Source organism: Molossus molossus, unplaced genomic scaffold (assembly GCF_014108415.1).
Source record: "Molossus molossus isolate mMolMol1 unplaced genomic scaffold, mMolMol1.p scaffold_m16_p_4, whole genome shotgun sequence".
In the NCBI taxonomy this organism is placed as follows: Eukaryota; Metazoa; Chordata; class Mammalia; order Chiroptera; family Molossidae; genus Molossus; species Molossus molossus.
In genome coordinates, this window is record NW_023425377.1 from 84,085,787 (window position 1) to 84,113,182 (window position 27,396).

The 27,396-nt window shown below is 53.7% G+C and overlaps 1 protein-coding gene across 1 annotated transcript in view; it reads right to left on the reverse strand.

The window, feature by feature from the left end:
- Nucleotides 1-9,695: 9,695 nt before the first annotated feature.
- Nucleotides 9,696-27,396, reverse strand: part of KIF13B (kinesin family member 13B) — a 209,586-nt gene continuing 191,885 nt past the window's right edge. Inside the window, exons 38-40 of the mRNA XM_036240641.1 lie at nucleotides 17,699-17,776; nucleotides 13,152-14,148; nucleotides 9,696-10,633 (exon numbers count right to left, since the gene is read on the reverse strand). Coding sequence (XP_036096534.1) covers nucleotides 10,344-10,633; nucleotides 13,152-14,148; nucleotides 17,699-17,776 — 1,365 coding nt within the window. The 3' untranslated portion in view covers nucleotides 9,696-10,343. The remainder of the gene's footprint in view (nucleotides 10,634-13,151; nucleotides 14,149-17,698; nucleotides 17,777-27,396) is intronic.

The following is a 27,396-nucleotide window of genomic DNA, read 5'->3' on the forward strand; positions in this document are numbered from 1 at the left end:
AGCCGCAGGTGCATGCAGACAGAGCCCAGTTTTGGTTCAGCATAAAAACTCAAACAACCACCTCCAGCCAAGGGCCAGGCTGCCTCAGGGTTCGTGCGGTGGCTCAGCAGCTGTTTTCAGGGACATGGGGCCCCAAGCTGCCCTGAGGACTCACTCGCTGAAATTCCATGTCTCAAAATTAAGTGGTTCTCCAGGGCTGGCCCTGTCGCGCTCTCTTCTGATCTGCTCTGTCCTGGGCATTCATTGAGCCTGGATGAGAGGGAGGAAGTCAGGAGCAAGGCCTAGTTGGAGTGGCCCCGTGAGAGGGTCCACCAGGTCAGCTCCCTGGTTGGTGATCCCCAAAACAGGCACCTTGTTTCATTAGCTAACAGAGGTTTTGATTATTTCCCCCACACACAAAAATCCCACCTATTACTGATATGGTGAGAGAAAGGTATCCATGCCTGCCGTTTAGATGTTGATCCGGATTTGGCATCTTGTAGCATGTGGGCACCGCTGAGCTGGTGGGACACCCTCCCTCCAGGGGCCTGTCAGAGCCCTGCTTCCTCCAGCCTTTTCAGCTTCGCATCCCTTCCAGCTCCAGCCTCCAGCTCCCTGTGAGCACAGGATCCTCTCCCACGTGGTTGCTTTGCTGGGACGCGCGCCCAGCACTCACTCGTGAGGGTCATGTCTCCCTCGGTCACCGAAGCCCGTGGCCTGGGAACGGCGGCAGGCGCTGTGTCTGTGTGGACAGGAGCTGCCCGCGGTGCGGGGCTCGTCTCCTTGTGGATGCGTGGAGGGGAGCCCCTCAGTAGAGTGGGTTGGGTGCGGAAGAGAGCGTATCTCTGGGCTCCTCTCAAGAGCGTTGCTGTTGGTTTTCTGCCTTGAAAGCCACACTTTGGTCTGTTGGAGTCGGCGAACCCTTGACGACAGGCACTGTGACTGCAGCAGGGGAGCTTCTGAAAGGCTTCTCATTCCCCCGGTTTTGAGAACACTCCCTGGAAGGGCCTCTTCTCTTCCTGGTCCTCTTCCTCCCATCACAGAAGGCAAGTGTGTGCGGCCTGCGCCTCACCCCAGCCCCACGGCCGGTCCAGAGTAGGCCGCCTGGCCTGCCTGCCCCGCTCTCTGCCCCCTGGTCCTGGCCTCTGCTGGGCCCAGCCCGGCTCCTCCCTTCCCCCCCGGGCTGCAGGGCGCCGCACCTCCCTGCCAGATGGTGCCAAGGACACCCTAGTGGCCTCCCCTGGAAGAGCCCACAGCCTTCCCTGACTCCCGGGCTCCCCACCCTCCTCAGCATGGCCACTGGCATGCAGTACCTTCCGGGATGAATTTTTATTTATGGTTTTTAAGTGCCTAAGCAAGTGATAGATCTCTGGAACCCGCCAGAGAGTCTCTGGTGCCCTGCCCCTCCCTTCCCCACCCTGCACTTAGCCCTCGGGTGGGCATGGTGGCCCCTGTCCAGGGTGCCCAGGGTCCCCGTGTGCTGCAGGCAGAACTGCAAGGGCGAGCGCGGGGCCGTGTCACGACCCCTCGGGCTGCCTTCGTCACTCCCGTGCTGCTTTTTAGGGGTGTTTCTGTTGATGGGGCTGTGGTCTGGGTTCAGAGAGAATGTTAAGGGGCCTGCCTAGCGATGTCCGTAGCTGCTGAGTGACGCAGGCAGGGCAGCCAGACAGCCTCAGAGCAGCGTCCGCCCGTCAGCCACCAAGAGTGCAGGGTCCGGTGACCATAGTCAGAGACGTGATGACACGTTTGCCACCATTAGCCCGTGGAGCCCTGGCCGCCTCCCCGTGTCCTCCTCCTGGACTGCTCACCAGGCTCGGGGGAGGCCTGCCTCAGGGCAGGGAGCTCAGAAGTGCGTCTGCGAGAGCGAGAGCGAGAGCGAGAGCGAGAGCGAGGTGGTTTGCTTCTTTTCTGAAGTGATCTAGTCTGACCTGAACCCGGGGCCTTTATTACGTGGTGGGCGCACGAGGTTCTGTGACGCTCGCAGTTCACGTCAGGCACCGAGCCGTGCTCAGCTCACGTGGTTTGCAAAATGGAACAATCCATAGCCAGGCACTTTATTTTCCTTAATAATCCAGCATTTTTGTTCAGACAATGTAGTAACCCCAACACTGGACATCACACTAAACACAGGGCACCTCTGCCCGAGGGCTTCTTCCAAATTGTGTTGGGAAGGGAGGCGGGCGGTGGAAGTGGCCGAAGAGGGAAAGTCGCGGTGGTGACAGTGAAAGTACGGCTTCCTGAGCGTCACCAGCCTGGGCTTGGCCGGCGATGTCACTCAGTTCGCCAGATGCTATTTTTACAGGTTCTACCAAGTGCTTGTCAATTACCCGGGTTGTAATTGCAAGAGCGATGAATGTAGGGAACGTGCAGGGCCTGGGAACCCGCAGTGCAATGCAATCGGAGCAGGAGGAGGCCCGGTTCCTTCTCCCCGACTGGACTTGGACTCGCAGGCGGGTGTGGGGAGTGACCCCATTGCAGTGATGTGCAGCTCCTCCCGGCACTCCAGGGCTGGGGACTGGCTGGCGCAGCGCGGTAGAGATGGAACGTGAGCTTGACGGTTGAAATTTGATCAGACACCACGGACCAGATGCCTTGGGACTGCCTGAGAGTCTAGCATCCACCAAATACTCGCGTGTCTGAATGGGCTGTTCTGTGTCTTATTCTGTGTTTCCCCTTGCCGTCCCTGGTCTGTCCCCACCTTGTACACCATGTGTCCCTGAGGGGAGTCGCACCTGTGTCTGAGTCTGCTGTAAGGTGTTCAGTCTACCTCAAGGGGTCACCATGGTCAGCTCTGTCCCATAGCAGTCCTTCCGACATGGCCACACACACTGGAATGTATATGTGCCCCAGCCTCCCCCGTCAGTAACCTCCTGACCCCATCGTTCCTGTAATCACCACCAACTCCTAGTGCAAATTGGATGCTGCTTTAAATGTGAAAACAATTGTTCAAAAGCTATAAAACCTGAATGAAAGCTAAAGCTGAATTTATAAGCCTTGTTGCATATGAGCCAAAAGTGCAAAAAAGCTCTATATAATGAACTAACCTGCCACTCGTATAAATATAAATATATATAAATATATTAAAATCAGACTGTTCTACAAAATTGTGTATTTGTATTTTTGTGTACGTACAATTTTCTGCTAAGCAGAAGGAGGATGTAGTATAGGATGCTGTGAGAAGAGATTTGGTTTGACCCTATTTCTTTGTTACTTATTTTTATTAACATCAGATGCCTGTCTTCGTCTTACGTGTGTCTGACACTGTTTGGAAAGCTGCAGTATCTCTTCCTTAGGTCCGGCGTCCATTAGAGAGTGAAATCGGGGGTTAGAGTTGCCCAGGCCACCACACTCGGGTAAGTGGACCGAGCCCGGCCCGTGCTGCCCACTCGTGGACCTGAGGTAGGGCTGAGGGAGGGCAGGGCCGCCGGGAAGCAAAATCCCGCTTCTAGAGGTCAGCTTCCAAACACGATTGGCACATCTGGTCCCCACAGGCTCTCCCACTCATGGAAGGGAGGGGCGCGGAGGCCGAAGCTCCTCTCTCTGGGCCGGAAGTTTGCCCAGAAGGCAGCAGGGCTCTGCCTGGTGGTGGTGCCGCTGGCTCGTGGCTCATCGGCTGCCCTGGGCCCCTCAGTTGCTGCCTTTCTCAGATCAAGTTACCAAAATGCCCCTCTGCTGAGCCCCTGGCGCTTCCCACCCAGACCTCCGGCCCGGTGCCTGGGCATCTCAGAGCCCACTTTCCCGGTGCTAACACAAGAGGGGGCCAAGTGGCTGCCAGTGGCGGTCAGAACCCCTGTGGGGGGGCCAGGCTGGAAGACAAGCTCCCGTGCCCAGAGCCGGCAGCCCTTCCACAAGGAGGGTGCCCAGCAGCGGGCCCGGCCCCACTGCCCATCCTCTCCGCCCGCCTGGTCCTTCCCGATGGGAGCCTGCTCTAGGGAGAGCGATACTGCACCTTCACCCGTGGGACTCGCGTTTATACCAGTGTGTGATGACTGTAGAGAAGCCCTTGTTTCTCGATGTAAATGGTCAAAGAAACAAGTGCTGTATTGTATTGATTAAAATAGTTCGAAGGAGTCCTGTATCATTGTATCTCCTATTCTGGATTAGTGCCTTTTGGACAGTAGACTGTTCTGTAATTAAAATGTAGTATATACTGCTTTTTTGTACAGTTTTGTTTTAATAAAACTTTTTTTTAATTTGTGTTTATTTTAGTATTGTACCTATTAGAATAAAATGTATAACTGAACAAAGACTGGCTGGGATTTCTTTGGAAAAGAAGCATCTGGGAGCTGCTGGCACTAACAAGGGGGGAGCAGTCTGTTTTGAACATTAGTCCTTTGTGCTTTAAAAAGACTTGTCCCCCGGAGACCCAGGGACACATGAAAGGGTCAAGGTGACAAATACTACCTGGCTGAGGGAATGCAGGAACCTGGGGAAGCCCCTGAATCTGTCCAACATGCTCTACTTCCTGTCTGCCCGCACCCAGCTCCCCGCACCCGGCTCCCCGCAGCCCAGCTCCCCCAGCCGGACCTCCCTACCCTCGCGGCCTCCTGCTCCCCCTCCCACCGCCTGCAGCTCCCGCTGGGCTGAGCTGAGCAGGCGGCTCCCCCCCACCCATCCAGCACCCCTCCTCTCCCAGCGCCTTTCCTGGGTCTTCCCCCTCTGCAGTAAAGAACAAAGTGCAAGAAAGCCGAAGCTGTGTTATTTGTGTTTATTTAAAGGTGCCCAGTGGCTGGGATCAAATATTCAAGCGGGATTCAAGGACAAAGCATCCAGTCTCTCCTCTCTTCCAACAGATGGATCGATTTCCTTTCCCAGTCTCAGAGAAAACCTGAAGTCAACAGTCTGTTTCCTCATTATACATACTTAGGAAAGACCAGGCAAAATTCTAAGCTACCTCCAAACCCTATCTAAATGGCCGAGTGGAGGCGGGCAGGAGATGGGGGGGGGGGCAATACCGAGGACCACCCCGCCCCACACTCCTTCCTGGTGGCTCTGCATGCCCCCTGGGAGTCTTCCCCAGACATCCCCCCAACGCGGCCCTGTGTCTTCCCCTCCGCCCAGCCCTCCAAACCCACGTCCCTCCAGGTGACTTCCTCAGTCCAGGTGCCTCTAGGGCACCTCCTATGGACCCACCCGACTGCGACCTTCCAGGACGAACGTGCCTGCACTGTGCACCCTAACACCTGGCGCAGGACAGGGACGCAAGTGCTCATGGAGTGATTCTCGGAGAGCAAGGGCTGAGCCGCCACAAAGGCCCCACGGCCATATGCAGACAAAGGCGTAAGTAGCGGCTCGAAAGAAAATTTATTCTCGGAGCTAGATCAATTCTACACTCAGACTCCTGCCTCAGAGCAGGACAGCTCCTGGAGGCCAGACCTTGGTCATTCTTTGGCTTATCTCTGAGAACAACTCTTGGGCACTTAAGAATATACACAAGTCTGCTGAGATGCGCTCTGATGGGCCCCTCAATCAGCCCTCCAAGTGGCCGCAGCCCTACGTTTGTATCGAATAAAGGCCGAGTGAGTCACTGACCCACGGAAGGACCACCAGCAAGTCGGTGTCCTTGTGGAAACAGGCACAGGCCGACCACGTCCCTCGCCGGTGCTGGGCTGAGCCGGTGACCACCAGTAGGTCCTGCAGGCGATCTCAGGGGAGGCCTGCTCACCTTCCCAGGCAGAGGGGAGCCCGCGCTGGGCTCCAGCTGGGCGTCAGGGCCAGCCTCACGGGCAAGCAGGCCCCAACGACTAAGGGGTTCCACCACCTGCCGGGAGGAGACCCAGCCCAGATGGCACCCACAGCCCGAAGCCTAACCCTTCCCCAAACACCTTGCTGCAGAACCTTCAAGGGTCAACCCACCCACAGGGCAGTGGCAAGAAGTCCTTGGCTCCCTGGGTGGGGGTGGCATGGGGCCAATTCTACAAGGCAGGCAGGTGGTGGAGCTGTGTCCTGAGAGCTGGGACATCCCTGCTCCAAGCAATGACCTGTCCTCACCCCTCTATTCCTAGGCCAGCTAGGAGCCCAGAAGCCCAGATACCTTGAGTTTAAGGCCACCTGGACATTTCACTGGTTCTTGGCTCCTGTAAAGAGCCTCAACTAAGAGGAATAAGAGTGTCCCCAGAACCCTGGTCCTCCCTGGTTCTTTTGTCCAAATGGCAGAGTACAGGGGGCCAGGGAGGTGGGCTGGGGACCTGTGCTTCCCGGGACCTCCCTTTTCCAGGCTGCATCATGGAAAGTCCCACCTCGATCACTCAGAACCAGGCCACCCACTGCTGGGGGGAACCGTATAGAAGGAGCCCCAAACACCCCTACATCTGGGTGGGGGAGGGAAAAGCAACAAGACTGACCTCAGACTTAGGCAAGAAATCATCCGATTTTATTTAGAAGCTGCTGGTCATAGGGTGGAAAGGCATCTGCGGTACAAAATTACAGATGTTTATGTAGTTCATTGTACAATACAAATCAAGTCTTTACAATTCATTAGTTTTTGAATATTTTTACACTCCCATTTCCTGTGTAAGCACATCAGTGTACTCCTCCGAAATCACTTGTCTGCGAACCCATCCTATTTACAGACCTCCGCACGGAGAGAGTCCCCACCCTGCCCCGCACACAGCCCCAGCCGAGGCCGATGGACTTCACCGAGAAAGACACACGTGGGGGCAACCGAGTCAGCGTCTTGGCCATGAAATGGAGGCTGCACCCCTGGTCCCCAAAGGAGGCAGGAGACCCGGCTCAGCCTGCCTGAGCGGAGGGCGGCGAGCGGTGCGGGCCACAGGCGGGAAGAGAAACCCCTGGAGGAGAAACCCGGGGCCTCTCGCTCTGCCCCGCGGCGCGGTCTCTCCTGCACCCGCGGCCCCTGCCCAGGCAGCCGCTGCTGTTTCCTGCCCTCCTGCCCCTCCGGGCTGGGCAGCGGGACGCCCCGGCCTGGGCTGAGGGCTGGCAGGGCTGCGCTGACGCCTCCCGCCTGCTGGGACCGCCGGGAAGCCGGCGCTGACATTCACGTAGAATGAGGCGCTTGTCAGTGGGCGAGGGAGGACGGCGGGTGGGGCCCCCCTCGGGCCGGCCCCCGCGGGCTCTGGGGGCGCACCTGCCCGACACCTGCGGGTGGCGGGGACCCGGGCTGTCGGGTGTGGTCAGGGGTCATGGGAACCAAAGCTGCCCGCCCGCGAGGACTCAGCGCGGCCCCCACGCCCGGCGGGCGCCCCGGGGCTCTGACAGCGCTGGGAGGCCAGGCTCCCTGCGCAGCGACGCTCGCCGAGGGCACCGGTGGGACAGACCTGCCCCGCCACCTACCAGGGCGCCCCGCCACCTACCAGGACGCCCCGCCACCTACCAGGGCGCCCCGCACGCCGGACAACCGGCCCGGACAACCCGAGGCACCGCCTCGCCCGCCAACAGCGGAGGCTGGAACCAAGGCCTCCCGGCAACGGGCCAGCTGCTGTCTCCGGGGCTTCACTCAGCGCTGGCCCACAGGACCCCAAGGGGACCCCAAGGGGACCCCGCTAGCCCAAAGGATACACGGCTTCCGGGAGGGTTCAAGTTGGGGCAGGACTGGTGGGAGAACCTCAGGCACAGGAAACCGGGTTTGGGAGAAAGAAGGGTCCCGTTGGAACCTCCCCGGGGAACGGCTGACCCGAGCTGAATCCCTCAAGCCTTTGCCTTGTTCCGAGCTTCGGCTAGTAAACACCATGTGAGTCCATACTTCCATTACAGTCTCTCCATTTTAATGAAAGTAAGTAACTGAGAGCAGACACCCTCACCCCCACTGGCCTTCCCAAGACGGCTCCGGGAGGTTGTGCCACCACACACCAAGCAGACGGGCCCAGTAGTACTGCCCCGGTAGGTAGGTTCACAAACAGCAACCACGTCCACGTCTAGCGTCTCCCTGCCAGGAGCTGGGGGCATGGCTTTCTGGTCCCTCTGCCGGAAGGGGGTGCGGACCACATGGGTGGCGACAGAGAAACGCTCAATAGAAACACTGGGAACTGTGCTGGAAGTTAGGGAGAGAAGGAGGGTGCAGGACTGAGAGCACTTGGCTGGGGACACAGGCCCACTGCAGGCGGGAGGCACAGCGGAGCCGGCCTCGCAGCGTGAGCCGCAGACCGGGCGCCCGCAGGCCCACGCCGACCTCATGCAGGACAAACCACAGCCCTGCGCCCTCGTATCTGGTTGCCGTGACTAGAGAATCAGAAAGACGCCTACCTCCCGGCCAGGGGGACACGTGGACAAGGACAGGACACTGAAGGCAGCTGTCCCGGGAGCAGGCTGCTCGGAGCCCCCCCAGGGAGAGGAGCCAAGCAACCTCCGGCCGGGCAGAGCTCGTTGAGAGGGTAGTGGGTTAAATCACTGAACCTGGGCTCGGGCAGGGAGCGCTGGGGCAGGGCCCGGGCACCGCGCGCTGAGGGCTGGCAGTCTGCGCCCTGCGACCATGGCAGAGCTCAGGCCGGAGTCCAAAGCCGGAGCTTCTGTCCACCGGGAAAGGTCACCGAACTTCCCCTGGGTTCGCCTGCTCCCCATGAACCTTCCAGTTCTAGAACCATGAACGTGGGTGAGATAAAGCTAATGAGGGTCGTGCTCATGACCTCCCGGCCCTGTCCCCTGCTGTTACCGTGGGGAAGGAGAGACGCGTGCAGGGCAGCTCTGGGGGCTGAGGGCCGCAGAGGGCCGCGGGGACCCCGGGGTGCGATGGGGTGGAGGGGACGGGCCCCGCACTGCCCAGCTGTGAGCCATTCCAGCCCCTCCTGCAGTCTGTCCAGCCGGGCGAGCAGGAGCAGCAGCCTCAGCTGGCTGATGGCTCCAGGGGGGCCTGGGCGTCACCACGTGCAGCTCCAGGAGCCCATCAATCTGCAGCCCCCGCCCCCGTGGGGCTGAGTGTGTGCAGTGGTGCCCAGGGGTGTCCCTGTGGGGCTCCGAGCAGCCCACCCAGGGCCAGAAGACCTGCCCTGCTTCTCAGGAGGGGCTTCAAATCCTGAGAGAATGGGAGATTTTTTTTTTTTTTAAGCTTTCTGGGTATTGTTTTTAAAGAGTCTAAACATGAGAACCAAAAACAGGCGGCCAGGAGTGCTGTATGTAAACCTGACCCAAGGCACTAGTCACTGGCTCCCCCTGGGAAGGGCCAGGAGCCCGCTGTCCCGGGGCCGCACCTCCCCAGCTGCCAGGTGCGGGCTCCTCCTGCCCCACAGCAGGGCCCCGGCCAGGCGCCTGCGCAGGAGGCGTGCGAGGCTCTGGGACGTCTCAGGCTGCTCCGGCGGGACCTGGGCTGTGGTTCTGCAAGGGCCCAGCCACCGGGGTGGTGGAGCAGCATGCCCTCGGAAGGCCCAGGTGTAGTCAGGGAGGCAGGAATTGCCAAGATGTTACACTGGTCTAAGGACCTGCCCAGAAACCAGAATTGCATCACTGAAGTGGCGATGCCTCTGGCTGTGCTCAGAATGCAGAAGCACATGGCTCTCCAGGTTTTCGCTGTCATCTTAGAGTAAGGCCACGGGTGGTCTTTATTAAAGGAACATGAGGAGGGGTCATCCTCTGGCCGAGGCAGGAGGCTGCCAGCTCCCCAGGGCCACAGAGGTGGGCACCGTACAAGGCAGGCCCTGGGCACGTGCACCTGGGCGGACGATTGTGAGTCGCGAATAATTTCAGATTTTGAAAAATAAATAGAAATAAATATATTCCAAATACTCTGTTAAGGGAATAAATGGCAAAAAGAAAAACCTCCTAGGTATAAAGATGTTAAAACACCCACAGAGAAAACTAAGAAATCCCGTAGAAAGGATGAGGGAACAGCGGGCGGGGCAGGCCCAGCGGGTCTCTGGGTTACTGGGGACCTTGGGTCAGAAGCCCAGGAGCCACCGGAGGCACTTCCGCTAAGTACCCCGGGAGGATGTGGGGACAACCTGGCTGCAGGAGCCTGAGGTACAAGCAGAGCCGGGCTGGGCAGGCACCGGCCTGCAGGCAGGGGGGAGGCCCTGCCTGTGCAGAAGGAAAGGCACTAGTTAGGGTCGCCCTTTAAATTAAGACGTCACCAGGGCAGAGAAAGAGCAACGACAGCCCAGGGGGAAGAGCCCTGGGACCAGGGGAGAAAGGTGGCCGGCCGTGTGCCCCAGGGCCTCCCCCAACAAGCCCGGACCCTTCTGGGATCCTAGAACCTTCAACCGGCTACCTTGAGGGCAGGCCTCGCGTCATTCTCCGGGTAGAGGAAGAAATGAAGCTTCCAGAGTCCTGGGCAAAACAGGGGTCACCAGCCCTGCATCGTGCAAAAAGCCTTCACTGCCTGCTGTCCCAGGGAAGGGGGTTTGAGGTGACCCGGCCATTCAGCTCAGCTCCACCCCAAGGCTGTCCGCGCTGTCAGCTTCCGCCCACAGTGCCGCTCAGCTGGCCCAGGACTTCCGGTCGTCGGGGTTCTTATGGCTCCTGTCCACCCGCAGCGCCACGGTGCCCTCGGCCTTGGCCAGAGCTGCCGTCAGGGAGGCCAGGTTGGTGGCAGAGCCGGAGAGGGTGCTGCTCCTGCGAGGCTCCGGGGCGCCCTGCAGCCTGAGCCCCGCACTGCGCCGCCGACCTGCCCCCGCTGCCCTGCGCACCCGGCCGGGCCTCACCAGCAGCCCGTAGCCGGGGTTGCACTTGAAGTACTGCTTCCCTCCGATGGAGCCGTCATTCTTACCTGAGGGAAGAAAAGACATAGGTGGCTCCGCCGCTCCAGGCCCCACGGCCCCTCCCTGCAGGCCCCGGTGTGCAAAGGGCCCGCACAGGCGCTCAGCATTTAACAAGCGGGTGGGCCCCTCTCCGGGCAGGCGCAGTGGTCGCTGGGGGACACCCCCCCAGGCCCTAGGGGAGGCTGATGTGCTAGTCCAGGGCTCGCACACACCCCACCCCACCTGGGGCACAGACTGATTTCAGTCTAGATGGTCAAAATGCAAACGAGTACAGGTGTTTTTGGTAGAATAATTTTTCCTCAACCTATTAGATGGTAACTAGCAAGTTTCAAATTGTGACTTGTCAGATGTCACGCTTGGTGTGTCAAGATGCAGTGAAGCTTCCATTGTAAAAGTGAGTATAACTGCTTTATGGTGAAGGAAGAGAGCACAGCACCCAGGTGTGTGTGGGGGGACAGACCTGAACAAAAGGACCAGCCTGACCCTCAATGTCAACCCCCCGTGGTGAGGGGTTGGTGGGGAACACGATCTTCGGAGCAAACGCACGGTGGGTTTTCTAAGCTCACTGCCTGCACACCCCAGCCAGCCCTCTCTCTGTCCCACTCCGAACTGTCACCAGCTCTCAGGCCCACAGCAGCCCCGCCCACCCTCTGGCCTCAGCTGGGCTCCTGGGCCACACCCCCGCCACCCACCTCTCTGGCTCCTCCCAGTCCTCCTCTCTGGCCTGGGGCTGTGCCCTCTGCTGGGGGCTCGCCCCAGGTCTGCATGCCCGTGAACAGGGGTGCCCCTGAGCTGTGTGTCTAGTCCCAGAGTGGCCCCTGCAATGTCCGACCTGCACCTCCAACCCCACCTGCCCTGCACCTCCAACCCCTCCTGCCCTGCACCCGCACCTGCCCTTGGGCTCTTCCACGGGTCAGGACCCTGGTCTCAGCCACACTCCGGTGTCAGCCTGACTCCTGTCTGCCCCTGACATTCCACCACCCCTCAGCCCGGGGCTCTCCGTCATGCTTCTCCTGACTCCGCTTCTCAGGCCTCCATATGCCACCACACCCCCGGCTGGACGTCTGCAGCAGCCTCCTGCAGGCCTTCCTGCTCCCACGCTCCACTCCTAGTCTGTGCTCGTTTTAAACCTTCCATGGTTTCCCGGCACTCTTCACCCTCCGTTACCGGCCACCACACCTCGCCTTGGCCAGTCTCTGGCTGCCCTCAAACCCCGAGCTGCCCCCCCAGCTCCTCGGCATCGCTCGCGCCTTCGTCTCCCTCAGCATGACTGACGACCCCCCGCCCACCACCCCGATCTGCTTGGCCCATCTCATCTTCTTCATAGCACTATTGCGATCAAATGTTATTCATTTGCTTATCTGATCACTGCCTCCCCTCTAAAGGAAAAGTCCCGTGAACCAGGGACTTCGTTCTACTCAGAAGGGTATCCTCAAATCCAGGACTGTGACGGAAACCTAGTAGGTACATAATCTTTATCTGTGGGATGAACTCATCTATTTGCTAAAGTCCCTTAATTCTTAATTTAATTGCAAACTCAAACTTCTTTCCCAATTCTTGTTTGCATTTCAGTAGAAATGGAGTTTAAAAAATATTCCAGACTGTGCCACAGTGATCTTCCAGAACCACTCCCAATGGATGATATTCTTTACCAAGATTATTTTAAAGACAGTGAGTGACTTCAGAGCCGAGTTGAGGGCCCAGAGTCTGAGTCCGAGTGGGGCAGGTCTGGGTGTCACAGAGCAAACCACCCACCTCTCCCTCTGTCCCCACCCAGGACAGTTGCTTCCTTGCTACTCAAAGCCCACTCACCAGGCTACACCACACCGGCCCCCCTAAAAACCCACCTCCCCAGCTCCCACCTCACCGAGCGCTGAGGCCGCCAGCCCGACCCCCGGCCGAGCACGCTGCGAGGCGGAGGAGACTGGAAGCCAGTCTGCCCTCCTCCACGTGGGAACTTCAGGGGCAAGGCCCAGGCTCCCCTGAAGACAGACGAAGATGCACGTCCTCCAGAAACTCACACACCACACTCCCAGCAGCATTCTTCCCAGAAGCCAAACAGTGGACACAACCCAAAGGTCTATCAATTGACCAGCGGCTGAACGAAGTGCAGCCCCCGCACAGTGGGGAGCTGCTGCCCACAGGAGTGACACTGCGGGGGGCAGCCCTGGGAACAGCGTGCACAGCGACAGAGGCCACCCAAGCCCAGTCTGCGGGGCTCCCCCGACCGGCGGGTGCAAATGCTCCTGTGACTAAAGAAGGAATGATGGCATTTAAATTCATTGCCAAATGTACAGTTGCTCTCGATTAATGTCTTAGGTTTCTGAGAAACTCTAAAAAGAGAGAGAGAGAACACCTGACTCTTAAAAAGCTCTGGGAAAGTTTGTCTAGAAAGAAATTCACTTTGAGAGGTGGTGACTGGAGGCTCGGGTTAAATGAGGTGCCAAAGGGCACACACATTTCGGCAGCAGGGGCAGGGCAGACCCCTCCGCCCCGGCCGCTGCCTCCTGACCAAGCAGCACTCACCTGAGGGTAAGTCCAACTCCACTCCGACCCACGTCCCCTCCTGAAAGTCGGTGGGCCCGATGTACCTCACGACGCCCACTTTGTTGGCGCCCAGGGTGACATGCTCTCCCTCTCGGAGCCACTCCGGGACCTCACTGGCTTCTTCGGAATCAGAGGGCACGTCCAGCTTCTCCGGGGTCTGTCCTCCAGCGCCGCTGTCAAGGGGCCCTCCCGAGGCTGGCGGGTCCTCCTGGGCACCAGAGGGGTCCCCGCCAAGCATGCGCGTGAAGGACTGCAGCTCAGAGGTGCGCACCTTCCGGATCCTGAACGGGGAGGCAGGAGCAGGCCACTGAGGCAGGAGGTCAGGCGCCAGCTGGGGTTTGTCCACATCCGGCTCTAAGCTGGTGCCTGGCTGGGCCTGGTCCTTGGGTCTTCCCAGCGGCGTGGTGACAGGGGAACCGTCGCTTCTGCTCTGCGGGCTGGGAGACTCCTGGGGCGCAGAAGCCGGGAGAGCAGTCGGTGAAGTGCCTGTTTCTTCATCCTGCTGCTCTGAGAAAACTGCTCCCTTGGCCTGGGCCACACTGTCACCATCACTCGGCGAAGTCTGCTTTGCTGGGACAGGCAGTGACAGAGGGCTGCTCGGACCCTCCAACGAGGCAGGGACAGCGCTGTCTGCGCCAGGGGCAGCAGATGGAAACAGGGGCTCCGTCTCGGGGCCGGCCTGGCAGGGGGCGGGAGGGGGCGAGCCGGGCGTCTGCCCACCCCCCTGGGCTGCAGCATCCAGGCCCGGGGCGCAGGCATCAGACAGCGTGGCCGTGGAGACACTGTGTGAGAAGTACCCGCTGGAGGTCTCGCTCAGGGGGCTGGGCGGCCCGTCCTGCACTTCGGGGACCTGGGTGTTGGCGGCCATGCACTGTGGTGAAGGCACTTGCGTGGGTTTGTCATACGTCTTCACGGCCGGGGCGGTCTGCACAGTCACGGCAGAGGCCACGCTCACCCCGGTGCTCTCCCGGGGAGCCTGCAGCAGGGAAGGGAAGTGGAACTGGTTAGGATTCAAGGTTAGGAGTGTGTTTCCAAAGGGCTGAGACAGAGGCCGTGCTGTCCTGAAACCTCACAGCTCTGAGGGTGAAAGGCACCACTGTGCTGGGGCGGGGTGGGGGTGGGGGGTGAGCCTATCGGCTCCACCACTGCCTCCCTGGGACCGCCTTCCCGCACTGGATCCCGAGGGCCCTGCTGCACCTGCACAAGCTGAGAGCTCAGCACGCACCCTGGGGCCTGCCCCTTCCACCCCTCACCTTCTACACAGATTCTAATAGATCCTCTGATCCTGGGGGTTACACAGAAACACATATTTGGTCTTCATCCCCATTTCTGGCACAGAGTTCTTTCTAAAACCCTTGGAATTTTCTAAGATAAGAGCGATAAAGTCATCTTGATGTTCGGAACAAGCCCCTTCCAACAACTCCTGAGTGTACGTTATAAAGGGACCTTCAGAAACCTCCAAGGACGGGCCTGTTGACAGGAGACCAACCATGCTCAGAGGGCTGGCCCTTCCACCCCACCCTCATTACCGGGAGCAGAAAGGGGCTAGAAGCTGAGTCAGTCACCAGCCACCAATGGCCAAGGATTTCATCGACCCTCCCTATGTAACGAAACCTCCACTAAAACCCCCAAAGGACAGGTTTGGAGAGTTCCCGGGAGCGCTGACCACACAGGGGTGTGAGGAGAGTGTGGGGCTTTGCACCCCCCTTCCCTGTGCCCCGTCCTCCACGTCTCTTCCATCTGGCTCTTCCTAAGTTACATCCTTTCATCACAAATGGTAACCTAGTAAGTAAAATGTTTATCTGAGTTTTGTGGGCTACTCTTTAACAAACTGATCAAACCCAAGGAGGAGTCATGGGACCCTCAATTTACAACTAGACAGTCAGAAGGTCAGGTGACAACCTGGACTGAGATTGGTGTCAGAAGTGGAGGGCAGTCTGGTGGGACTGAGCCCTCACCTGGGGACTGGACACTCTTTGGGCAGACAGTGTCCGAATGGAGTTGAACCCCGGGCCCTGCTGGTGTGGGAAACCACACACAGGGGACCACCCTGGGGTCGGCGAGCTAGAAGGCAGGCACGGCCTCATCTCAGAGTGGAGCCCACCAAAATCTCCACTCCCTCACCCCCTGTATCCCCTGCCTCCCTGAACTCAGGCTACGAACTGTGCTTCTGTGGAAACAGGTCCCCTGCCCACCGACTTCCCAGGGAGACAGAGAATCACTAGTGGCCAGAGAACCCTCTCTCCTGCCAAAGTGAAATTACGATGTCATCGAAGGACCTGAAAATGCTTCAGCCCTGCTTCCCCGGCTTGGGCTCAAGGAAATGACCCCAGAGCCTGATGCTGACCGGCAGGTGCTGGCTTCGAGGTGGTGAACGAGGAGGAGACAGAGCTGCCTACAGGCTGTGCCCTGTCTCTGAGAGGCTGGTCCCCTGTCATGGGTCAGGAGGCTCTCTGATCCCAGGGGACCTGGCCAAGCAGCAGCCAGCCGGGTGAGGGGTGGGAGGACAGAGCTGGACCGTAGAGGTGGCCTCTCCCTCACAGTCCTCTGTCTGCGTCACTCAGGCAGGGACACACAGAAAGCCACATTTCAGGGGAAGGGGACAGCCACTGCTCATCCAACCTCTCCTGTTTCTGAGGTGCTCATATAGTGTTTTCGTTGATAACAAGTCACCTGAAGGTGACAATATCTTTCTATTCCCGGTTCACAATGACAGGGGCACAAGCGACGGCTGGGATGGGGATGGGGTCGGGGTGGTGGAGAGGGTGCTGTTCAGAGAAAGAAATATGTTTTCCAATATTTACAGAAAGATTATTTATATTACAGGAATGGCCACTTTCCATTTGAAATACAGGATTTATTTGAACAGGGAAACAGCTGAGATCTATAAGTCTCTTACAGTTACTTGGCTTAACTCGGCAGTCTGATAAATCATGCGTTTTCACGTGAACTGTCATTTGTATTCCTGTCTCCAGAGGCCCTCCTCTCCCCACGAGGCACACTCTCAGGGTACGGAATTCACGGCACCTCCCGAGATTAACAGCACATTTCTGTGATGGATCTCTAGGCTGCAAAATTGACTAAATCCAATAGATCAATAACTGTCACCAGCATAAATACTCTAAAAGATTGGGCAATACTTCAATCATTTTTCTTTTGCAACTTATACATGTTTTATTTGTTCCTTTCTATTTTATTTTTAATATCACAGACCAGGCAGGGAGGAGCAAGGCTGTGATCCTGAAACAGGACGCGATCCTAGTCCCCTCCCGGGAGACCCCCTAACTGCTAAGGGCCAGCAGGTGTGACCCCAGGAAGTGACCGTCTAGTGACAGCACCGCCTGCTTCCCTGGTACTATCCCATTTGCTTCCACACGAGTCCAATGTAGCCAAAAAGTATTGTCACACCGACGTTACCGCATGGCCCGGAGAGGTTAAAGGGTTCCCCCAGCCACCAGAAAGGGAAACACCAGGGCTCAGCAGCCAGATCCTCAGCCCGCAGAGGGACCGAGGGGGCGGTCAGATCCCAGCCCCCCGACCCCCAAGCGGCCTGGGAGCGCTGATTGGCGCTCCCCTCCCGCGCTGGGCGGAGCCAGCAGCCGACTCCCGCGCACACCGCAGGCAGCTGCTCCCAGGGACTGAGGCCTGGGAGTGGGGACCTGTCTGCCGTCTTTGGGTGCACCCTTACCACTGACTTCTCGAGCGTGCCACTGACGTCTAGACCTGAGAAAACGGCGCGATGAGGCGAGGCTGTCCAAGCTGCCGAGGCTGCGGCGGGTCAGGTGCCCTCACCAGCAGGGGACTTGTTCCCACTCGGTCCCATTGGCCTGGGGGGGCCGCTTGTCTCAGCAGAATAATAAACTGTACCCAGGCAGAGGGGCCGTGCTACATCTTCAGTTAAACTCCTGAACACCCAGGGTGTGCTGGACTGAGCAGGAACTATTAGGAAGGAGTGAGGTCTGAATTTTATTCCAAATTACTTGGCTTTTGCCATTGTTTTAATAAATAAAAATTTCCTATGAAGATATCGCATTTCCTGAGAGAATGAACACACAGTGGGAGAAAATAGACTTGCTATTCATGAGATGAGAAGTGCTGTTCATCTGCGGGAGATCATAAGAGCCTGTTTTTCTCCCCGGCTTAGCATTAGTCTTTTCACGCTGATACCATGAATCAGAATCAAATGTAAAACTGAGAATTAGGCAAACAGGCAGAATTGGAGACTGTCCATTTATAGAAACCGCCTGTGCCTGGCAGTGGGCTATTAAAGCAGCGGGCTATGTTAGCAGTCAAGCACCTCAAAGTTTAGCAATCATATGATTAACAAGTTGAAAATAGCAAAATGGAACAAGGAAAATAGGAAGAAGACAGTGGCCTATATTACGATTAATTATCAAAACAGGAATGCTAAAATAAAACAACCACGGGTGTGGACTCAATGATTATAGCATCGGGGCCACCCACAGTATGTGGGGCAGCCGCCAGCCAAGGCGTCACCCCCAACCCTGCGAACTCACCATCGCCACCCTGGTCATCCTGGGGTCCGTCCTGGGGTCCATCCTGGGGTCCAGGAGGGCAGGCTGCACCATGATGCGGGGCACCGGCTGAGAAAACAAGTGAACAGGTGAGTGTGAGGGGTCAAGAGGAGCAGGACAGAGAACCCCAGGAGGTTTGAACTGAACAGACTGAAGACCCGTCAGCTTTCAGGATTTTAATGTCATGGCCAACCTGGCATGCCAAGTGCTCGGGGCATCACACCATGAAGGGAAACGGAAGAAATAGGAAGCACAGCTAGCGCTTGCCCCTCCCCCCAGTCTGGCAACACAAGGCAAGGCTGAACACAGGCCTGTGTGCTGGGCGCCCGCACCTCAGGCTCTCCCTCCCTCATCCCGGCCCTGGGCTGTGTCCGCACCTACACGGTTGCAGGCTGCCTGCAGAGAGGTCACCGGGACAGGAAAGATCAGGAGAGGCTTCAGGCAGCAGGTGGAACCCAAACCAAGCCTTGCTGGCCAGGGAAACACGGTGTGGAAGGAGGGCGACTGAGACAGGCACAGGAAGTGAGGCGTAAGGAACCAGGCTGGCTGCAGCACACTACTTCCGGGCACAAGAGCAGGACAGGCCCAGGGAGAGAGGCCTGCTATCCGAAACCACCTAGTCAGATAGCTTGGTCGGGGGTGCCTCGGGTGCCTAAGCAGGGGAAGCAGGAGGTTGAGGAGAAGGACCTGGTGCTGGAAGGCAAACTGGCTGCAGAAATATGTGAGGACTAATGTTGGCAAATCACTAATGAGACTCCAGCAACCAAGCAGGTATGAATGATCAGAGCCCAAGTCGTGGGTGCAAGAAGCATCACCAGAAGGGACTTCGGTACTTGTGGACACACTATTCAAGTAACATTAAAGAAAAAAACAAAGAAAATAATTAGCCTTAGGACAAGGAAGGGGGCATCAGAGGAAGGAGCTGAACTCAGAAATCATCTGGCGCCTGAGTGTACAATGGCAGCAGGACAGGGAAGCAGATGCGATCACCTCAAAGAACCCAGGCGCCCTCCATGTCTGCCTTTATTCCCTCAGCAAAGCTGTCTCCCCTCCCCAGGTCTCCGGCCTCAGAAGGCTCGGTCCTGGGAGGGCCCATCCTGGCTGAACAAACACATACTCCCATCCTCTCTCATGAGAGAAGTGAACGCTGGGAGCTGAAGTCTGTTCCTGCTCACGATGAGTCTGCGCTGTTGTGGGTCCAGGAGAAGAGCAGCTGGTCACTGCTCGGAGGCAGGGATTCCATCTCTTTCCATCCCCCTCTCTGGTCCCGAGCACTCCAGGTCCTCCCCGTGGTGTCTCTGGTGCTGAGGCCCCTGCGGTGCTGAGACTCCCTGGACAGAGTCTGAAAACACGAAGGCTGGACGGCCAAGCTCTTAACTGAAGGGAGGAGAGCCCTTTGGGACGAATGGCTCCGTGAGGGTGGCGGTGACCTGAGTTCGCAGCACCAAGTCACCGCTCCCTGCAAAGGGCAAGCACTCAGGCCTGCCCTGGGGCTGCTTTGGGGAGAAGCGTGCTAGAGGGATTCCTTGTGCGGACTCTAAGGCAGCAGCGATCAGGCTTGAGAGGAGGCACAGGGGAGAGGCGACAGCTAGGAAATAGGAGGAGATTCGGCTGAACAAATGGGAGGACCGGGGGACAAGCTGAAGGAATAAACACTCTGCCCTGCAAACACGGGGAGATCCTGGGGGTTAGGCCAGGAAGAGCTGGAGTCAGAGCTGAGTTTAAGAAGCAATGTGAGTGCAACGGACGAGACAGGAGGACGCCCTGGTGGCAGCATCAGCACAGGACAAGGGGCTCCAGCCTCTCCCTCAACTCCTTGACTGGGAGGGGTCTCCCTCTGCTCCCAGGGCACCAAGCACCTCCTGGTTCTTCCTTACAGGAGTTCTCCCTTTCCCTACTCTGATCTCAGCAACTCGGCAACGGAGTTCTTTTCAAGCAAGTATCCTCCACTCTACCAGACAGTCCCTGAATGCAGGGGCCACCAGCTTTATGCTTATTTTTCACATATTATCTTAAGTCTCCCACAAATGGAACGGTACTCAGAACATATTTCTTAGCAAAGGTATAAAAAAAGTTTAAGTTTGAACTCCAAAACCCTTACATTCTTTAGTCAGAGCCTACTTAAAACAGACAAGATTGGGCCCAGACCAGTGGCAGTGGTCAGAGCTCTGCCTATGAACTGACGAATCACAGGTTCGATTCCTGGTCAAGGGCACATACCTGGGTTGCAGGTTCAATCCCCAGCCCTGGTCCAGGTCGTGCAGGAGGCAACCAACTGATGTCTCTCTCTTCCTTCCCTCCTTCCCTTCCTCCCTCCCTCCCTCTAAAAATCAATGGAAAAATATCCTCAGGTGAGAATTAACAAAAATAAAATAGTCAAGATTGGAATGAAACATTCCCCCTTAAAGTTTACAAACACAAAAATTCTACCAATGATGGAACTACAACCTCCGAGCATGAAACCGCTTCTAAGAGGACATATCTCTTGCTTTCCTAAGTAAAGCGTAGAAACATAATTTACACTTTTCTTTATGACTCAGAGTAATTAGAAAATTCCAGTAAACACTTAAAAAGTATTAGCTGAAATGAATTCCAGGAGCAGAGTGGCTGGGACACTCTGCAGAGACCCTGGGCCCCAGGACTCCTGGTGCCCTGACCTCCTGGCTCGGGGCTGCACGCGGGGGACCTCCTGCCACTCCTCACAGCTTTCCCGTCACCACGTCCACTCTGCATGGCCACTTCTTATCGGGCAACATGTTTCATAAACATGCCACCGGCCCCCATTCAGATAAAATGTGAATCAGAAAAGAAAATGATTAGACACATCTGAAATGGCTAAAAATCATGTGAAAAAGTAAGATTAGCCCTGGCCAGTTTGGCTCAGCGATTGGTGCATCGGCCTATGGACCAGAGAGTCCCGGGTTCGGTTCCTGCTGGGGCATGTACCTCCCCCCCCAAAAAAGTAAGATTAGATCAGGTCTGAGTGGGTCGTGGCGTAATGACAATACCTGACCACACCACCCCTGCCCATGCGCTAGGAAGTTCGTGGTGCCGCCTTCCATCGGTGCTGGGCAACGGTGGCTGCCAGATACCAACTCTGGACAAGCAAGGCTCACAGGAAGATACTGCAACAGAGGATGTTTGAGCCAGGGTACAGTCACACAAGATGGGCCATGTGTTCATTTTTACTGAAGCTAGGTGACAACTACATAGAGATTCACCTTAGGATCCTCTCTACTTTGTATATTTCAAATTTTCCCAGAACACTGGCCTACATGACAAAGGTAACTAGGGCTGTGAGTCCATGTAAAATTCAGTTCAACGGAGACTTCCCAGGTCCCGCAGTGACAAGGCGTTAAAATAAGCACCATGGAGAACACAAAGATCAGACAGACACAGGCTTTGCTCTCAACAGACTGGCAAGCTAGTTTGTGGGAAGGACATGTGTGTAAAATACTAAAATGTCAAGAAGGATAGACATTAGAATGGGCGTTTCAGAAGCAAGGGGTCCTAAATGGAACAGGCCTGGAATACCTTCGCGGGGGTCATTTTACTCAGACAGGCCTTGAACAGGGTGGAATTACCCAGGATAGGGACACCTCGTACATGAAGATGGAGTGACAAAGTCAGGATGGAAAAGAGCCACCAGTGCCTGGTGTGTTCCCTCTACTCACATCTCTGCCCTAGGAAAAGCTACGCAGTCATCGGGAGGTCTTGGGGAAGAGAAGGGTCCAGACCCCAAGCACAGGGCCGAGGGAAGGGGGTTAGGGTCACGTGGAAGAGGCCCTGAGCACATGGCTGACTTCACAGGCAAAGCGAGCTGCCAAAGGATCCTGAAGGCAGCGCAGTGACAGCTCCGCCCGCGGAAAGTTAACCCTTATATACGGGAGATGCGGAGTCGGCTAAGAGCTGCTTTAATGGTTTGGTGGAGAACTAATAAGAGCCTGAATTTGGATAGTAAGAGGAAAAGAAAATGGAAATAAAAACTTAGATATATAAAGGAGATTGTTGAATACTTGGAAACAAGTGTCTGTAGGTTGGGGAAACAGAGTCAAGAGGATGCACAGAAGTGGGTGAGTGAAATGAGCAGAACAGCATCGGTGTGCGTGTGTGCAAGCACACACAGGGGTGGGCGGTACCTAGCTTTCTAATTTTGGCAATGGCCTGTGATGAATTCAGCAACCTTATTACGGATACCAAAAATACCTACAAAGTATACAGAAATCTTAAGTGTGCCATTTGTCCTTCACACATAACAGCTCAAGTTTCCAAATGTGTATTGTTTGCATTTTAATGCTCTTTGCATATCCCTGTGCAGGCAGCTGCCTCCTGTTTCAGGAGCTCAAAACATTTCAGATCATAAGCTCATTAATCCTTATGACACATCTGGTAACTATTAATAAAAATGACTGCAAAGTATTTTGCAGCTATAAATATTAAGGAGAAGTCTCAAGAGACCAGTGAATATAAGTATAATTATCCACATTTCACAGCACAGAAACCAAGGCTCAGAGATATTTACCGAATGGTCAAATGCATTCGGGTTGCCCAGTGACTTACTGACAGATGAAAAGGACTAAGTTCCTAAGAGCCAGGTGAACCTGCAGTCACACTGTCCACTGTTCACCAATGAGTAGGTTACAGGCAAAAGCACTGCTTAGAAGTATTTCAGGAGAAAGATGATGATCAGTCACTTCTCTTATTGGATCTCGTCATTTTTAACTCTGGCTTTCATAGGCCACATGCATGAAAATAGGGCAGATTACTCAGAATTTCCTAACTAGGCATAAAAGATATTTTGGAGACCCCTTTGCCTAAAAGAAAAGAATTTAACTCCTTGGCATAACATGAAAGACCCTGCCCTCTCTGTGAGGTTGCAGTCTTTCCTGGCTGCACCCTCTCTGAACTCCCTAGATGCGCGGCTTCTTGCGGTTCCTCCCCTAGGGAGTTATGTTCCACCTGGTGAATACCTATACGTTTTTAAGTCTCATCTCAAGTATGACCTACTTTTCCTGAATCTGTAGGTAGAAATGCCCACTGCCTTCAGTGTGTCACCCCAGACATGCCCATATTACAGCATCTATGTCTATTTATGACCCCATTTATGTCTACGTGTCTCTAAGGGAAGTCCTCTAAACCAAGCTCTCTGAAGGGCAGGACTGTGTCCCACACATTACACAGTAACTTAGTGCTTGTTGAATGAATAAACATGTAAGTGAATGAATCTATTACTTAAGTGTAGTTACAAAGAATTTGGAAAAGAACAGACATTCTAAAATTTGGACACAGGTATAGGCAGAGGCGAGAAAAAATTTCAATTAAAGCCAAAAATAATCACTTTGTTCAAAAACTGAATTTTCTGACACTTTATTTTTGTTTGAAAATGAACCTTTCCTGATAATCACACCTGATCCGGAATGTGCTAAATTCTTAAATGTCATTTTCTAATGGTTCCTAAGTTAATATGATCCTCTCTCTACGCTTTTAAAACTCTAACCAATCATTTAAATCCAAGCATAGAAGTATACAAGAGATGTAAGATTTACTTTTGCTATAAATAACCACTATCCAACATTTGATTTTCATGCTGATAACAAAGTGAGAAAAATATAAGAGATAAAATCAAGCAGGGGCAGTGCATATAAACAAAATACTTCCTAATTTTCTAGTATGTACTGATAAAATAAACAATGGATAAAATCAGACAAGTACAGTTACCTAAAGATCAACACTCAGCAATAATCTAATCAATGTAAAGATATTTATTGTTGTTAATCCTCACTCAAGGATATTTTTCCATTGATTTTTTTAGATAGAGTGGAAAGGAAGAGGAGAGAGAAAGAGAGAAACATCGATGTGAGAGAGAGACATTGATTGGTTGCCTCCTACACGACTCTGATCAGGGCCAGGAATCGAACCTTCAACCCAGGTCCGTGCCCTTGACCAGGAATCGAACCTATGACCCTTCAGTCCGAAGGCCAACGCTCTTCTGAGCCAAATCGGTCAGGGATAAACTTATGTTTTAGAGGTTACGTGATCGGAAGCAGGTGGCTAGGCTGGAAGAAGGGAAACGGGAAAGTGGCAGGAAGGAAGCAGGCAGCACCCAGCTCTGGGGCAGACAGGTGCTTCAGCCGCCGGCTGGTGCTCACAGCATCTCCCCATGCTCACAGGGCAGCCTTCTGATGCCCATTCTGCCTGTCCAGGGAGATCTGGATCAGAGTGTGTTAGCTGTGATGACGTCGGCACTTCTGTCCACCTGGCAGTTACAGTTCTTACTTTAGATGAGTAACAGCACATGAGTTGATCCATCAGTCTCTTGTTTGTATAAACCTGGTCACCTCTGGGGTCGCGGGTCTGGAAGGTGGTAATCCAGTCTATATGAATCCCTAAGCAGTGCCAACCCAGGGAGAACTTGACCAGGCCTCTGTCCCGCTGTAACTGTCAACAATTCCCCACTGCCCACAGCTACTTTTTTCAGGAAGGAAATGAGCAAGGAAAGGAACATGGACAGGTCCCACTCAGTGTATTTCCATGGTTTACGAGTCCCTCCTTCAAATACTTTAGATTCATTCAATAATCACTTGCAATTTTTAATCAAATCCATTGAAATTTCTTAAGACTGCAACTCTGCATTAAACTTTGCTCCTTGACTATAAACCTCAGTTCTGCCCCTCACCAGGCTAACCTCAGACGCCATGCCAGCCCACCCGAGTCTCGGTTACCGCAGTATCTAAGTCAGTCCCTGATAGTGGCCCCAACTCGGTGCTGTCCAACGCGTAGGCCACCAGCCGCATGTCTGCAGCTACTCAGCCCTTGACAGGCAGCCAGTGTGACTGAGGAACTGAATTCTTACTTTACCTCAATTTAATTGATAACATGTAACTTTAAAAAGTAAAGCCTTTATGCTTCGAACAGCGTGGGCATGTGGACCTACATTTTCAGCTTTATGAGCTCTAATTGCAGATCACGTCTTTCTGACAAAAATTTAGTGTCTGACTAAGATGTGCTAGAAATGTAAAATACACACCTCATTTCGAGGACTGTACAGAAAAAAGAAAGGACTGTCTCAGGAAGTTTTTTATAGTGATTACAAGTTGAAATGGCAATATTATGAATATATTGGGTTAAATAATATTATTGAAATTAATCTGACCTGTTTCCTTTTGAAATGTGGCTACTAGTAAAAATATTTTACTATTATTATTATTATTATTATTATCATCATCATTATTAGTTAATCCTCACTCGAGGATATTTTTCCATTGATTTTTTCAGATAGAATGAAAGGGAGGGAGGAAGAGAGAGAGAGAGAGAGAGAAACATCAATGTGAGAGACACATCCATTGTTTGGCTCCCGAAGGACACCAACTGGGACCAGGGATAGAACCTGCAACCCAGGTACGTGCCCTTGACTGGGAATCAAGCCCACAACCCTTTGGTCTGTGGGCCAGTGCTCTAACCGCTGAGCTAAGTGGCCAGCAGTCCCAAAGCCATTCAGGATACAATCGCCCTTTCTTTCAGACAAAGCCTTTAGGAGGTGTCAGTTCACCACTCACAAACGGGGACCAGGTGCCTGCGATGTTCACAAGCCAGGAGCTGGGGACACGGCAGGAGCAGCCAAACACCGTCCTCTGCTCCTCAGAAACAGGCACTCAGGGTCTAACACCTGATATTCCTCTTTAACTTTAACTACACAAAACCACCGAAAGGCCCCTTTCTTCTATCGACAAGTAAATTATGTCATCAGTAGATGAAAGTAAATAAGACCATCCAAATAGACTTTTTATTTCACTAGATAATGTATGTATTAGTTCAAATTATTAGAGGTACTACATATAGAAAAATTTAAATACTAATATTCTGGAATTGTCAGGAAAGATAGTTTCTTATTTTAGAATTTAGCTAGTTTACTTTGGAAACTTCTACGTGATAATTGTTAAAATTTAAATATTTATATGAAAAAATAATTTGTATTTTTAAAAGAGGATGTAATATTCACTTCTTCCAAAATAATGGTTACTCGTTTTTCAAATGTCCATGAAGAATAAAGGATGTTTACTTAAAACAAAATATTTGTTCATCTAATAACGTAAAAACGGTCTAAATCTAGATTGTTAACAGTTTGGTATGCTATATCAACTAAAAATGGTTTTTATATTTTTAAATTGTTGAAATAAAAGAATACTTTGAGACATGGAAAAATTACATGAATTTCAAATTTCAGCATTATAAATAAAGTTTTATTGGAACACAACCAGACTCATTTGTTTAATACTGTCTATGGCCAGTACTGACAGAGACTGTATGGCCCGCAAAGCCTAAGATGACACTATTTGGCCCTTTACAAAAAAAGTTTGCCAATCCCTGATCTACAGAATCATAGAAAAGCACAAAATGCCAGTTTCTGAAAAGTGACTGCCAGACTGAGGTCTCTTCCATCGACTGCTCCACCACCTCGGAAACTATCTTATTTTCCTTCTTTTTCAGATCAGTGGCTAACTCTGATCCTGATGACACCTTTGTCAATGTAGATAACAGTATCCTATATTCTGGGGCAAAGACAGACAGCAAAATATTATGATTTTGGAAAACTGAAACAGAGATAAGTGTCTTCTACCAGTAGAGAGAGTATCTGAGAATTCATCCCTAAAGCAACAGAATGGAAATCACTTGCCTCAAATTTTAAAAGAAGTCTGCACTCCCAAAGGCCTGTGCAAACTTCCCTTTGCTAATTCAAGAACAAGGAATGCAGCATACCATATCCAGATACATTTATTACATGTGGCACTAAGTTACAGGGGAAATGCTCACAGACATTATTCGTTCAAGAACTCGAAAAGTTGCCCTGGCTGGTTTGGCTCAGCAGGTGGAGTGTTGGCCTGTGGACCAGAGAGTCCCGGGTTCAGTTCCTACTACGGGCACATACCAAAAAAAAAAAAAAAAAAAAAGAACTCAAAAAGTTAAGGAAAACCAAAGGCTAGAGAACAAGACTAGATCCTTTCCTAATTTTCCTAATTTTAGTTAATTAAGATGATGAACCCTTAATTAAGACACAGGGGGAAGCATTTATATGGTTTATTTCATCAAGGGAGTCCAAACATGAGTAGCCTAAGACAGCATCTTCACTCACAAGGGAAGGACCAGTAGTAGCTCGTTTGTTTTTCCCATTTTATGTGTGGAAGGATCGCTGACGTGAAAGATGGAATAACCATACAAGCACCCTTTTAATGAGCACCATAGATAGGCAGGGTGCTGCTCCCTCTTCTCGAGGCTTTGTCCATCTCCCGCACGGAAGCTGCACTACGCTGGAGAGACTGCGGCTGACGAGGCTGTCCTAAGCAAGGTGCAGGATGCTGAAAGGGGCAGACAGTGAAACAAGAGCCGGAATTGGGACTGTGCCTTGGGTGGTGGACATTAAACCTGAGCATTAACTCCTTAATTCCCCAAATGAACCAAAGATGCCATTTGGAGTCCCTAAGTTTGAATTACATAAATGGCTTCATCTGAACACAAACTCCTAGATACATGAAAAAAGCTATTATGCCAAATTAATTCAATCTAACTAATTAGAGAGCAGGAAGTTCTTTCAATTACTGTATGTGCTGTCTGAGAAACACACTTGAATATGAGTGCAGATTTCATTAATTGCAGTTCATTATTTTCCAGATTAGTTACTAAACTTGCATCAG